Genomic DNA, 15,958 nt, shown 5'->3' with positions numbered 1-15,958 from the left:
TTACTGCTGTCCTCAAGGTGATAAATTATGTCATCAAGGCGTTAGACTGCACGCAATATTGTGTTGCTCTATTTATTGACTTGTCACAGGCATTTGACACAGTTGAACATAGTGTTTTGATCAATATGCTCCATCTTATTGGCATATCTAAGCACGCAGCATCCTGGTTTGCGAACTACTTGTCTAATAGAACACAATGTCTTCAGATGTCTGGTTCCATCTCCTCTTTTCTGACAGTGCCAAAGGGCGTGCACCAGGGTTCTGTGTTAGGACCTATACTGTTTTCCATCTATGTCAATGAGCTATGTGAAGATGTATCAACTGCACACCCTAAACAATCCTGTAATCTAATAAAGGTTAAATAAATAAATAAGGGTGGTGGTGGAGGGGCTGGGGTTTAGAGAGGTGGCGGAGGGGCTGGGGTCTGAGGTGGTGGCGGAGAACAATTATAACTCTCAAATTCCTAAAAGAAAGCTTGGATTAACATTAATTCAGTTTTAAGCTTGGTATTCTTTTTAGAAGCGTAAAGGCCTTCATTCTTCTAGAAACAAGGAAACGGTTAACATCACAGTCACAGAAGTCAATGAGAAAATGACGTTGCTTCTCACTTGATTTCTATATTCTATATTATATTAGAGTCAAATCGGCCATAAAGCAGGGTATGCTTTAGGGTGTGGCTGCCTTGTGAATGACAGGACGGTGTTTCCATCTTTGTAAAATATCTTTAACCCTTTCATTCCGTGTTTTCAGTTCATTAAAGTTAATTGTAACATTACGGTCGCCCTATCGTGTCTTTCTCCGTGTTCGGTTGCTTCTCAGCTCCACCCTCTTGTGTGTCTATGCTGGTTGGAAAAAAACTAAGATGGTGACGGACAAAATATTAAACTTGAGTGGTCCACAAACCAATGTGTGAACTCATGTTACAGCCGGAAATCCCTTCGCTCATTCAAATAGTTTTGTTCAATGGAGTGCAAAGATTCATACTCACTTTTCTCTGAGAAAATCACAAAATAAATGTAATGCACTTCCCCAGCTGCAACACAAACTGAAAAAATCCTCACTTTCCTGCTTGAAATGGATCCACTCTTCTTTTTGTCTGTTACTAACTCTGTGTGTGTGTGTGTGTGTGTGTGTGTGTGTGTGTGTGTGTGTGTGTGTGTGTGCGTGTGTGTGTGTGTGTGTGTGTGCGTGTGTGTGTGCGTGTGTGTGTGTGTGTGTGTGTGTGTGTGTGTGTGTGTGTGTGCGTGTGTGTGTGTGCGTGTGTGTGTGTGTGTGTGTGTGTGTGTGCGTGCGTGTGTGTGTGTGTGTCGCACACTAATGACAGCAATCAGAATATCCTTGAGGTGATGAGGCGAGAGTTTGCACTGACCCTTTTAATACCTCTGCATCTGTGTGTGTAGGTGTGTGTTTGTGCTCGCTGACCTCTTAAACACCCCTGTGCTCGTCAACACACAACACAACCACTGGACTGTGACCTGCCAAATAAGAGCTTACCCAGTACACTACACACACCTCACAGACACATTTTTAAGCCGTCTTTTCTCTCTTAACGCCCCTCTCCTCCTCCCATCACACATCACACCTGTAGTTTTTTGTCATCCAATCATACATGCTATCCCTTCAACCCCCCCCCCCACCCTCCCTCTCTTGGCCGCTCTCTCTCTTATTATAATGGTGTCTAATGTGTCCATGTATCCATGTAGATGGGGGCCAGGCAGCAGCGGCAGCGCAGGAGAAGGGGTCTGCCGTGGTAATTGGCCATGATGAAGTTTGGCCAGTGGGGTGACAGGCCCGCTAAGGAAGATGGATCATTCTCATTCGGCCCCGTAAATGTTGTCAATTCCACCGCTCATACAGCGCCATCAGCCCTCATCAAAGAGGAGGGACGCAGCTGCGGAGGGGCTGGGGTTTGAGGTGGTGGCGGAGGGGGAGTTGTACGTAAGGGCAGGATGGAGGGTTACAAGGAAAGGTGGGAGGAGGAGCTGGACCCGGGGCAGGAAGTCACAGACAGGATGAAGGTGGGAGGAAAAGAGATGGCAGAGAGACAGGGATGCATGCTAGCAGCACACACTGAGCACAGTCAGTCTAGTAATTAAAACACACCCTTTTGAAACTCAATCCTGAAGGTCTCTCTCCACTTTTCTATCATAGATGGGTTAGATGGCCAAAGCAGCTTATTTTTCATCTACAAAAGTTATGGTTTTCTTTGATTATGATAAGACTCAAATGCGTCTTTGTGACATTTGACACCAGGACTGAGACTAAGTTAAAAATTGCTGACAAAATTAACGTGTAAGAAATGAGGAACCATGGGAGCTGTTGTATGAATTATTAAATGACAGAAAATAATAAAATGCGCCAAAAAACAAAGAAAACAGACAAACATTCGTGTGACAAAAACAAAACTCTGCAGAGAGCTCCAGCAAAAAAATTAAAAATACTATCATCCAGAATAAAAGCTTAAACTGACTCATCTTTTTCTGCAACGTAATACAACGTCATCCTGTAAATTTACAAGCAAGCACACATGACCTGTTGCATTCCTTTGTAACTCCATCAGCATAAATTAACTCAAACTTGACTTATTATTGTAGTCTTTTTCTTCATATCTCTTTAAAGTCCTTCCGTTTATAAGAATGTGCTGAGCTACAGCTGACATCCTAATGATGGAACATGACGACATATCTGAACATGACAGAATGCAGCTACGAGTATTGTTTTCTCTTTCTCACACACACACACACACACACACACACACACACACACACACACACACACACACACACACACACACACACACACACACAGCAGGTCGCTCTACTCACTCCGATCTGGGAAGGTAATGGTTTGGTCCAAGTTTCATATCAATAACAGATGAGACCTAATCGGCCCTCTGACACACACACACACACACACACACACACACAGAGACCTGCCCTGTTGGCTTGCCCGATTTGCATAATAGTATTTTATTTCCCCTTTTCTCCATTCTCCAAATAGCTTCCGACCCCCCCCCCATTCTCTGTCTCTCTCTCCCCCCCTCTCTCTCTCTCCACATTGTCTTGTGTACTCCTGATGGAAAAAGGCTTGACTATAAACAAGTACAATTCCCTCAGAGGCCCACAAACTGAGAAGGGGATTGTGGGGAAGGAATTCATCTGTGCTCAAACTGAGCGTGGCAGCGGTGGGGAGGATTTTCATTTCCTGACGAGCCAGATAGACCTCAGCTCTGGGGAGAGGATACAGAAGTTCATACATTTTGACTGACAAATTGGGCTAAGATTATTAATTAATGATGATTGCAATTTTGAATATGATTGGTTAATGCCTTTTCTGTTGTCCCAGAGTACCAGTGACCATAAACCAAAAATATAAGGCTGCTGCTGTATTTCTCTTATTGTTAACAATCATTTGATAAAACTGAGACCAACATATAGAGGCGGTGTGAGGATGTCATTGGAAAGACAAGTATGGGAAAGATGAAGACACATTGGTTTCGTGATGAATAAATATTGCCAGGGATTTGAAATTGTTTTCAACAAAATGTTCTAATAGACTAATGGAGGAAGAGGACACTACCAGGATCCCATTGACCCAGAGCAGTGTCTGTCTGAGGTTAATGATTGTAGAGCCTAAGATACAGTCAGCTATTTGAGTCAATTTGAGCTTCCTCTCGTAAACAGTTATGCAATGTATATGATTTGGGCTTTTATTGTGAAAGGTAAGGAAGGAAGGAGTGGATCTAGCCTGAGCTGCCTTTGTCAAGGTCAAAAGGAGAAATAAAGTTTGCCGTCTAGGTTTAGACAAGTGTGCTTCCATGTTCTTTTAAATGTTCCATAGATCTTTATTGGTTGATGCCTTTATTTTCAGTGCGAAAGCTCAGAGAAATCAACTCCACTGTTGCAATGTTATACTGGGTGACATGTTGCAATGAACATGTCGTGTATTTTGAGTCACATTGTGTATTCATCCACTGCTGGAAATAGTCCCCAACATACTCTTGTATGAGTAACGTTTGCTTAACACTACAGTGCTCTGTGGTTTTAGGAAATGGCTGAACCTTTTTAATAAAGCTATGTATTTGTGACCTTTAAGAATAGGTGGGTGTAGGACAGTTATAAGTTATACTAGTGTGCGTTATGAGTCTTTCAACCTGTTTTGGGAAGTTTACGTCCTTCAGGTGATATCACCTTTGATCTTTCTGCTTTTTAAGCTTTTTGGATGGAGCGTGATGACAAGGACTCTCTTTTTCTTTCTCTACATCAGTGTAGGCAGACTGGTTGGTGCTGTGGTGGGCATTTGGACCCAGGGCAGCATGGATGGGTGGGGGCTCCATCAGCCCTGCTGATTTATCACCTGGGTAATAGGAAGTGATTGAAGGGAAATTCAAATGAACTCTCTCTGACAGGCACACATGCAGACACAAATACGAGCACGCACACACAAATTAATAGCTGGGCTTAATAGACTACGGGGAGAGGGGGAACAAGAGCGGGAGAGGGAGATGAGATAAAAGGATGGCTTGTTAGGCAGGAAAGATAAAGAAAAAGGTCGGAGACAAACGGGATAGAAGAGTAACTACTGGTGACAGATAAAATAAGATTTGCTCGGGAGGAACGTGAGCAATTTTACTTTTTTTTATCAATTCAAGCGGGATGACCAAAGAAGAAATAATGAATGAGGCTCGTGTTTCAGTGCAAGAAAGCTAAAAGATAATAAGGAGGTTGAAATGACTGCTGAAATTACAATATATTAGTATACCATTATAATATACTGTTGCTACCTGAAACTGAGCCACTTGCACTTCTGTCTCTCTCTCTTACTTGCTTGCACTCCATCCTTTTGGCTTTCTACACACACACACACACACACACACACACACACACACACACACACACACACACACACACACACACACACACACACACACTCACACACACTCACACTAACTCACGCCAAAGGCAGCCTCACATGATGCTGCGGCACCGACACCAAGGCCAAGTATCTACCAGTCATCTTTTTGGAATGTCAGTCACAACACAGGGTGACCCTCCTTGACCATAACTCCACACACACACACACACACACACACACACACACACACACACACACACACACACACACACACACACACACACACACACACACACACACACAAACACACACACAGCACGGCCCACATACCACAGTGACTGTGGCTGTCAGGGTGTCAGTGTTAAGGGTATGACTGTCAATCATTCCCTCTGGGAAATGCAGGCGAAGAAAAAGGGGGGTCGCAGACTAGACGGGATGAGAGAAGGAAGCCGAGGTAGAGGGACAGATAGCGATGGAGATTTGTATGTGTGTGTGTGTGTGTGCACGTCTTTGTATTAACAATGCAGTATCCCAAAGCCAGTTTGACCTCAGGGCGACCTGCAGTTTAAGCAGCCCCCCTATGCCCGACCTCAGTGGCTTGACCGGGCTCAGAGAGGACACTGACCTATGAATCATGGGTATTATAGTCTTGAGTCGTAGTCTATAGAGCTACTAGAGCCAATCCCTGTCGACCTCTCGCCCTGTGCCACTCCACACCCATGTCGGTCAGAGGGAAGTGAATGGGCTAAAAAGCGAAACTTTGCCCTGGAGGTCTAAGGCTGTAGCCTGTATGTGACTCCATATACTGCTGCTCCTCTAGTGTCTGTTTGTCCTCTTGCCCTTGACATTGAATGGATAAATAGACCTGAAGTAGGGATATCAATAAAGGCTGTGGAAACCAAAGAGTCCTTTTGAGACGTTGGCAAAATAGTTCTTTCATTTGGCCTGGACATCTGAGTAAACATAGCGTGAATACAAACGCTAGCTTGTTGTCATTTTGTTATTCAGCATACTTACACATGTCTATTCCACTCACATTAACATTAACCAAACCACTAGGAAAGGGCGCGGAGGTCAATTAAGTTACAACATCAAGACGCACGCCCCCAAACAACACACGCACATATGCAGCACATTCCCAGCAGCATGCTGGCAGCTTCTTCGCTGTCCCAGAGCAGCAGGAAGTGAGGTCATAATGAGCGGCGGGTCAATATGCTCATTAACCCCTCCAGTGTATCTGGATTATAGGAACATCAATATGCCTGACTGGGTGTGTGTTGCATCACAATGTCTGTCAGACCACAGAGACTCACGCCAGCCTGTCAGATGGCCAGAGAAACACGACTTGATGCTGACATTTTCAGAAAAAAACACACACACACACACACACGAAAGATCCACAAATGAATCTATGAGAATCAATGCAATGATTCTGCATTGTTTGAGAGATATAGATAGGAATATTTAGATTGTATTTTCATTATGGAATCTGACTTCTTTAAGATTGACATGGCATGGCAAGGCATAGCAGGCAGGAAGGGCTGTTTGCTAGAAGCGGAGACGAGCATTTCACCTAGAACCAAATATTAAAGATACCAAACACTAGACTATGTTTTTTGCTTTCCCTCATAACCTTGAGGTCGCAAGACTTTATATAAAAATAAAACAGCGTATTTCAGATAGATTACATTAGATTTGATTCATTTGGCAAATGTTTTATCCAGTGTGACCTGATCTAGCTGCCATCAAAAACAATACATCCCTCTAAAAAAAAACAGAGTCCAAAACTGAGGACATATTACTACGCAAGCCTGTGCAATTGTTTTACTTTTCAAACCCAAAATAGGGGGTTTAGGATGGGGGAGCATGGGTTGGTCGTCAGGTTTTAATAGAAGCTATTCTCCTGTGTTTGTCGTACTTTTCACAGTCTTGTCCCCAAACTCAGCCTCAGCCCAAAGCCTGCTTGGTGCCACGCCCTTACCTTGCCAGAGTCAGGGCTCACATAGAGGTCAGAGCAGGACTGGATTGGACAGGGTCTGTCAAACAGGCGGTCCAATACCTCGATCTGCTGTGGCGAGAAAAGCTCCCCTCTCATCTGCTTCCTGAGGAAGTCCCGCCCACTGTGGCCGTGCCCGTTGGCCAGCGGTGACTCCTGCAAACCTGTGCCGAGAAAGACAGAAAAGGGTGAGGTTAGAGGGGTTGCATGAAGGAATGAGAGAGTGAAAGCAGAAAGAGAAAAGGTTTAAAAAGGGTTTTCCAGTCTGGTGTGTATAACAGAGGGAGAAACCAGGCGATAGAGGAATGAAGGAGGCGTGGGCATAGACTGTAATAAGAAGTGGACGTAGTCATCGTGGCATTGTGATGTGTTCACTACGGTTTTGAAGCCTCAGGGATTTTAGCTGTCGCTTTCTTTCATTCTTTGCAACCAGAGAACGGAAGTGACCTATTTGGACTGAGGAGGAGCGACGGGTTGATCTGACGGCAGAGCGGCAGCCTTACTGGATCTGGATCCATGTGGATTCTGGTGTGAAGCTGTTAACAAAGTTAGCTTCATAATTCAAGGTCAACATTACAGCTACGTGCTAAAGTATCTTAGTAGTACAGGTTTAAGGCACATCAGCGTTGGCTGCACATTTCAGGTTGCCGTCTGGGCATGGGTTGATAAAATAAATCACTGAGGCAGATGTGGAGAGGGACGTTTGAGTAAAGCAAAAACTCAGATGAACCTCAGTGAGCTGATTTAGGACTGAGTGATTCCTAGATTGTGGAGACTCAGAGAAAATGCTATACAAATGCAATCCATTACCAAGCATACGCTGTCTCTCATTCTTGATCTCTCAAAAGTACACTCTCGACTCTGATATATACACACCACTCCCCCCTTCTTGTCGTCTTACCCATACACACACACAGACACACAAATATATATTGCTGTGGTATCAGTATTAGAGTGTGAGCTCTCGTATCCTGCAGTTATTGCAAGGCTGAGGGACTGAACGAGACAATTATAAGAACTCTGAAGAGTCGCGGCCCACAAATGATTAGAAAAGAGAGAACCAGAGAAAAAGATAAAGAGAAAAAGGGGATGAGGGTGAAAATCCCCCGCTATAGAGCCAATTCATTGCTTCAAACCGCTCCTGAGAGCCTATTTTATTCCTGGGGGTCACTGTGTGTTTGGTGTGTGTGACAGTGTGAGAGTGTGTGTCCGGTGGCAGAGGGAGTGATATGACAGACAGGTGGAGAGGGGGGAAGGGGTTTCAAATATATCTTTTTTTTTCAATCCGACAGAGAATATGGACCATTTGTGCCAGACTGTGATCCTAAAGTAAAAACAATGAAGAAAGAAAGAAAGAAAGAAAGAAAGAAAGAAAGAAAGAAAGAAAGAAAGAAAACCCTAGAGCTATGGCTTTAGGGCATTGTACCACATTCAACAGTAAAGGATAAGTCTAAGTATTGAAACTTTGTTGTTGTTTTTTCTGGTCTGGTGGGCTCACGTTCCGACCCCCACATTTTTTTTTTCATTTCCAAATCAATGAAATCATTCAGCAACCCCAACCGATGCGGACTCAAGTGACATTACTTGAGGAAGTTCATTAGATCTTGTGCTATTCCCTCTGGAGCTCCAAAAGGCTTTAAACAACTTTTCTTTTGTTGTCTCTTATTTACATATCATGCAGTAGTTCTCACCAAGACTGTAAATGGACGTTGACACTTCAAAAATTCCCCTTTAGTTTAATTCTAACCTTAGTTTGTTTGCCGTCACCACAGTCCTTGCCTGAGTTTTTGCAACATTGTCTAATATTTGCATTCTTGTTCTGCAACAAGGTTGAGCCGTCACAGACAGGATGTTAACAGTTAAAACAGATTATCTGAACCACTTTATTCGACACCTGAAGTGTCAGAAATAATCCCTCCGTTGCACAAGAGATGTATGTGTGCGCTCAACTATGGCAAGTACATTTGGTCAAGGTTGAAAAAGGGGCCAACAGGCAGCTTCTGTGCTCAATTTATCATTTACCTTCGTTTTCTCTTCCTAGCAAGTTTGGCTAACCAGCCTGGATTATTTTCTGACTGCTCATGTCGTTCCCACATCTTAGCAAAAAACTTGTAGGATGTAATGTACCGATAAGACAATACAATTACATATTGCCATATTGGCATGTTGATGATACGACTGAAACTGGTTGCAAACTGTATTTTTGCCAGTTTGATCGGTTGGAGTTGATGTCATTGGCACAAGGGGTGTTTTCAGTTCACCTCAAAGACTTGTAGTGAAGCACAAATCATGAGACAGTATCTAGCTGCTAACAAAAAAACATCACACTCACACAGGGCTGCATAACTCACAGAACCTCGCCATACCTTTTCAGTACACAAAACCTCTTTCACCTACTCTCTCACAAACACACTGCTTGATCATAATCGCTCTTTCTCCACCATGGTCTCAGTAGTGCGAGTGTATGGTCCAGGTCTCTGGTGACAGACCAATCAGGGGGGAGATAAAGCCAGTATGATGCTTTAGCCTGGTAACCCACGGCGACCCATTTAATCCCACCGGCCAGTCCCCATGATGGAATTCAATTGATCAATCATGTAGCTCTGATGGCACCATTTCAGCCAGCTTATTGCTTTCTGCTTTCTCTCTGTCGCACACAAACACACAGACACACACACAGACATACACACACACACACACACACACACACACCTGAAAACACACTGGAAGACTGACCCAAGTCTGTCCAACGGAGCCCCCACATAGGACACAGAGCATGACAGGACCCGCTGTATTCTAGCAGTAAGAACAAAGTTTTACTTATGATAATCAATATTGTCCATTCATCTGCATGGAAGTGTGTGTGTGTGTGTGTGTGTGTGTGTGTGTGTGTGTGTGTCTATGCGTGTGGGTGGGTAGCTTGATATCCGGCTGGTCTCATTGTGTCCATGGATGGGTAAAGAAACTCATTGCCGTGACGGGTTAAATCCTATTCACTGTCGGATACACGCACACACACACACTTACACACACTCACACACACACACACACACACACACACACACACACACACACACTCACACACACACACACACACACTCACAGCTGCCTCTATCTCTGTGAGTCAGTCTCAGAAGGGAAGCGCTTCTCTTCCCTCTTTTTCAGAGCAGAACAAAACAAACAATGAGCCCTTATTGTTCTCTCCTCTGCCTTTTTCCTCTCTCTTCCGCCTTCTCTGTCTCCCTCCTTTGCGCGCTCTCTCTCTCTCCCTCTCTCTCTCTCTCTCCCTCTCTCTCTCTCCCTCTCTCTCTCTTGCTCTCCCTCTTGGTTCTGACTCTCTCCATCACAGTCTCCTTCTGCTCGCCATTGCCATTTTTCTCAACAACCCAGGAACAGTTGAATTATTAAATCCAAATACCTTTGAGAGTGAGATGGGTTGTCATCTGTTTGCGTGTGTTTCAGTGTGTGTGTGTGTGTGTGTGTGTGTGTGTGTGTGTGTGTGTGTGTGTGTGTGTGTGTGTGTGCGTGTGTGTGCGTGTGTCTGTGTGTGTGTGTGTGTGTGTCTGCAGGGGGTAGGACATCACCAGTGTGCATCTTTTTGCACTTGACACAGATTATCATACTGATAGGACAAGGGTCGTAAGTCTGACCTCACGGCTTCAGCTTGTGTGTGTGTGTGTGTGTGTGTGTGTGTGTGTGTGTGTGTGTCTGTCCCTTCTAAACTCCAGAGATCAAAGTTTTGGGGGACGGGAGGCACCAAGAGGAACTCCCCTCCCTCCTTCTCCTCCGTCCTCCATCTTTTGCTTACACCCGGTGTCTTTTATCTGGTAAGCTGCTGCATGTCACAGTGGATGCACAAGGAGGTGAGAGGTCATCATGGCATTCTGGGTAAACATTTCTCCTTCATGCAAAAGAGACCTTTTTTTATATACATGTACATATATGAATTTTCTATTGAGAATCGTTTTGACTCAAAAAAAGAAACCTTAACTGGCCCACATGTCCTAAACCCCGTATCCAGTGTGGACACACACACACACACACACACACACACACACACACACACACACACACACATGCACACACACAACCTCTGTGTGAAGAGAATAGGTTAAGATACAATAGTCCCCTTTTGGCCCCACAAGTCAAGTTCTTCCATTCACTCCCATTCATCTACATTTTGCCCCCAGTCACCCCCCACTTCCCCTCGCTTTGGCTGAGGGCACAGGTCACCACAGGGCTTTACCCCCACACACTCCTCCTGCCGACACACACACACCCACACACAGAAACACACATGCCATGATCCCGCCTTCCTGTGTTCCCATCACTTGCACAGCTGCCGTTTCTACGTAAGTTACAGCAGGAATAAAAGCGTGATTCAGACACACCATCGGGTTCTCAACGCGTCAAATACTGGAGCTCAGTCAGAGCTCCAAAGACTCAAACTATGATGCTCTACATTCCCCTCTCTCATAATCTTTGCATGCAGCTTGGTGTGTGGATACACGCTTGCAACATGTGTCTTTTCAAAATAAACTTCCATCTTCACAGGAAGTGAGGTAAGAGACAAAACTTGAAAAAAAAAATAACTTGGGTGATGCTAACCTCGCTGACTAAGACTTCAACATTAACGCCATGTGTATATGATATGATCATTTTAGTCAGTTTCATACTATCACAATAACACGTTTGATGCTGCTTGCTCAAGGGCACTCAGTGGCTTGAATCCAACTGATTTCTATATTCTAAAATAATATTCACTTGAATGCATTTGTTTTTACTCAACTCTGAGTCCATAAAAGGCAACAGGTGCATTTCTCCTGCTCTCACTTTCAGTTGGGTGGGCCGCATCTCAAGAGACTTTTTTCCCAGCAAACATTTTGACCTGTCAAGCACTGGTAGAGCTCAGGTGGCACAAAGTAACGATAGCTCAGTTCCATTCACGTGTCTAAGGAAGCCACACCAGAGAACCACAGTGCACTATATCAGGGTCATGGAACAACTAAATGGGATTCAGCCATCGTTAACTGCTCCCAAGTGAGTGTGTGTGGATGTGCATTAGTCTACCATTGTATGAATATGTTTGTGAAAGGGTGAATGCTGGCATGTAGTGTGAAGAAAGGTGATTTATAATTGAAGAAAATAATTCATTTCAATTTTTCTGTCTGTGTTATTTTCAACCCCTGGCAAACGAATGCCAGTCCAAGGTAATCATTTTGCATTTGAATGCCACTTTGCTCCTGATTTTGTTTTCAGGCAAACATGGACTAGACATGAAGACACTGTACCTGTCTCATTACTGCATATAACATATTCACCTGTACTGAGAGATAGACATGTTAGCATGACAAGGCGGTGGGATTGTGGCCTTGTGTGTGACTTGTGTATGTTTATGTCTTTTTCCTCCTGTGTACAAATGTTCGTACCGACAAGCATATGGGCGTGAGTGTGTGTGTGTGTGTGAGCTTGCATTCTTGTGTATTTGTGTATGTGTTAGTCTGTCCGTGTCAGTGCATGCTGTTCCCCCCCTGTTGCCCCTCGCTGTGTGTGTGTGTGTCATTATCCAGCGGGGGCTGCTCTAATGGAAGCTGTGATTAGCAATGCTGTTAATTAGACCACAGAGCCAGACCTCTGCCACAGAAACACTGCAGATAAAACACCAGCAAAACGTGACGCGCTGCAACACAATGCTTTGTGGATGCTTCAGTGAAACGTGAAGTCATGCAATATTACCAATATTGAACGCACAATGTCCAGTCGTGGTAAAAAAAAAAAGGAAGAAAAAGAGACAGACCACACATGTAGCACACGGTGTTGCACGTCATGCACATAAAGAACAAAGTGAAACAATAATGCTGCTAATTAGATAACAGAGCTTTGACTTCAGCTTCACATTCAACCACAGAGTCTGTGCCATGGACATCAGAGCGCACATAATAGTGTGGGATACATTTGCTTAATTATGCATGACTCAAGTTGTTCATGTCAATGAAATATGGCTTCATAAGCAAAGCAGAGAGCCTGGATACATTCCTAGCTGGAGAAGCCCAGGTGTTACGTATAACCGCAACTGATAAGCCATGTTAGTGAATCAGCAGGCACAGCCAGGCGGCAACCTCCGGTTCTGAAAAGTGAAGCCAAACCTGAAGTGCCTTAAATTTGCATTCTCTCTACTGACCATCAGGGGGCGACTCCTCTGGTTGTAAAAAGAAGCCTGTTTGCATGGAAGTCTATCTATCACTTGATTTATTATCTCAGTAAACATTGTAAGCATGAGTTTATGGTCTCAATCTCTAGTTTCAAGTCTCCTTCAATACAGCAGGATGTTCATTTAGTAAATGATGGTCCATTTAGAGTCAAATAGACCAGAAAGCAGTCTGCTTTAGGGCGGGTCTACCCTTTGATTGACATGTTGCCACCACAGCCTCACTACCGTCGCTACCATTGCAATTAACTACTAAGATGACTTCAGCAAGTTCATCTTGAATTATGGGGCTAACTTTGTTAACAGCTTCACACCAGAAGCCAGATCGAGCCAGATGGAGCAAGGTTGCAACTTGCAACGGCAAAAATGCTGAACTCAAAGCTTAAAAACTGTAGTCCCCAAACGAAGGGAAAACGCCACGATGACTACGTCCATGACTTATATACAGTCTATGGTCACAACACAAGAACACCTAAATGAAACCAAGCCATTACACATTTGACTGAGTTACACTGCTTTTCATCCCATAAAAAGTCATAACGTCAACTGTGGAAAAGACAATAGTTGGTCACTGTTAAACAAGACTTTCTGTCAAATGCTCTGTAGACATTATTCAACTTTCAATTTAATTTTTGAACACATTTTAAGCAACTTTCTGGAAACTCTGCAAAAGAAAATGCAAACGACTCGTGTGTTTCCATCCACTGGATGCATTGAGAGAAACAGTTCATAGCACTAATTCTCCAATCAGGTAAACTTTAGTGCGACAAGAGGGAGGAAAACAATAGAAATAGTGGAGGACATGTGGCATTTAATTAATGTTGTGTATAAATGTGAGGAAGGTTCCATCGTCCTAATTGGTCCAAACTGATCTGATGGTTTTTTGTGCAGCAATTTGAAGTCTCTTCAGTGAAGCCAAAGCTTCAGTGACAACTGATCCACCTCAGCAAAAACCTTTTTTTATCAAATATATGGCATTTCCACTGTCCCTGTGTGTGTGTGTGTGTGTGTGTGTGTGTGTGTGTGTGCATGTGTGTGTCAGGTCTAAAGTCTTTGTGCACTGCTGGTGGGAAATGGGTCGTATCCAAACATATCAGAACGCTCAAGGTGCACCAGGGATTCATCCTGGAACCTGCTGGAATGTTTTGGAAATTTATCAGCAGGGACAAAAGGACCGCATACTCCCCATACTGTATCCGTGTTTGTGTGTGTGTGTGTGTGTGTGCGTGTGTGTGTTTGAGAGAGAGTGAGAGAGAGACCATGTGTTAGAGACAGAGAGCGAGAAATAGCCCCCAATGGCGTTCTGTCACCCCCCCTCGGTCCGACATCTGGTCCTGTCTCATTTACAGTAGGAGACTGTCTGTGTGATGGCTTTTTAATGCCACTGACACTGCCATATACACACCCTCAAACCTGCACACACACACACACACAGATACGTACAGTACCAACCCCCTTATGTGCACACACACAAGCTCACGCCTCCATTAACATGCATCCAACATTGATCCAGTATGACAGCGTCTATGATCAATAGTGCATGCATAAACTGACTTCTCAGGTAGCTCTCTTAGTAAACAAGTAGGGGTTTGTGAATGAAGATGTTTGGTTTAGAACTCCCATACTGCACCTGCACACACACCCACACACATCTGTCATTGATCCGAGTTCTCTCCATCTGGGCTCTCCATGTTGGGAAGGAACGGAGGGGTCCTGAGGCTGTACGCATCGTTTATGTATATTGTATATTTAAAGAAGTGCGCTTGAAAAGTACCATTTCCATAATAAAAAAATACAATGATGCAGGTGAGGCAAACAAAAACGTATTCTTTTGCTCACCTTCGTCCCTCTTCCTCTTGCCCACGTCAGCAGCTGAGCTGATACCCAGAATGCCACTGATGGAGTACGAGGAGCCGGCTGAGTCGCTGGTCACTGCTGACACTTGTGTGGCCGCCACGGATGTCGCTGTGGACAGACCACATTAAAATACAATGATGTATTGAAAAATTACAAGACAAGCAAAGCAGAAGAATAACCACATGTTTTTATATTACATCACACTTCTAATGCCCTATCCCTCAGAAAAAGGCCTTAATTAACTATAATAAATCAGAAACCATAAGGCTTTTATGTATATTTCTCATCTTCTTTAAAAGGCATTATATAAAGGACATGATTCCATTTAAAGTAAATATATTTCTATTACCATTCTAGAATGAAAGGAGATGCAATAAAGGAAGAAATACAAACATCATATAGATTTTTTTCCTTGCCGAGTACATAATCAAAATTTCAAAGGTCAAATCAAGATCCCACGGATAGTGATGCAACTGAACATCTTCTACTACTCCTTAATACAACTGGGACTATAAAGATCAGGAATGTTCCATGTAAACCAAATGTATTGCTATAAAGCCATGTTACAAATAACATAAATATCCCCAACACATTGAAATAGCAATAAACCCACTGATTATATTCCTGTATAACTGAAGAGCCCCATGCTATACAGGCAGATTAATGATAATGCACACAGCGCTCTATGAGGTATCCACGGATTCGTCTAAACAGGCAGAATAGAATTCCTTAAAGGAGTCATCACCTGGTTTTATACGTATCCAGCCCCCCTTGGATCGCTTTGGATAAATTCGTAAAACTTATTAGAAAAAAAAAAAAAAAATTTAATCAAACATTGAGCTTGTTCTGACCCTTTTTCGTACCGCGATTTTATCACGCGAGATTACGCGCGAGGTTTTGACTGGTCCGGATGTGCATTGTATAATATGTAATGAGGCGCGCGTTGATTCGCCGCAGGAAGGACAGAGCCGGGGGGGCTTGCCTGCATGCAGACTCCAAAACATAATGGCGGCGCTTCGGCGATTTCAGGTAGCGGACGGGGC

At 43.8% G+C, this 15,958-nt stretch overlaps 1 protein-coding gene across 4 annotated transcripts in view; it reads right to left on the bottom strand.

Annotated features, from left to right (window-relative positions):
• The window catches only part of pax5 (paired box 5), a 57,148-nt gene that overhangs the window by 20,037 nt on the left and 21,153 nt on the right, over positions 1-15,958 (bottom strand). For 2 of the 4 annotated variants that reach the window (XM_084005178.1, XM_084005179.1), the window contains exons 5-6: positions 14,898-15,023; positions 6,836-7,014 (exon numbers count right to left, since the gene is read on the bottom strand). In XM_084005178.1, coding sequence (XP_083861304.1) covers positions 6,836-7,014; positions 14,898-15,023 — 305 coding nt within the window. The remainder of the gene's footprint in view (positions 1-6,835; positions 7,015-14,897; positions 15,024-15,958) is intronic. The other 2 variants (XM_084005181.1, XM_084005180.1) reach the window with 1 other exon arrangement.

The sequence above is a fragment of the Eutrigla gurnardus genome, assembly GCF_963514095.1.
Source record: "Eutrigla gurnardus genome assembly, chromosome: 3".
Classification (NCBI taxonomy): Eukaryota; Metazoa; Chordata; class Actinopteri; order Perciformes; family Triglidae; genus Eutrigla; species Eutrigla gurnardus.
Note: the sequence above shows the minus strand (reverse complement) of the source record. Positions and strands in the feature narration are given on the sequence as shown.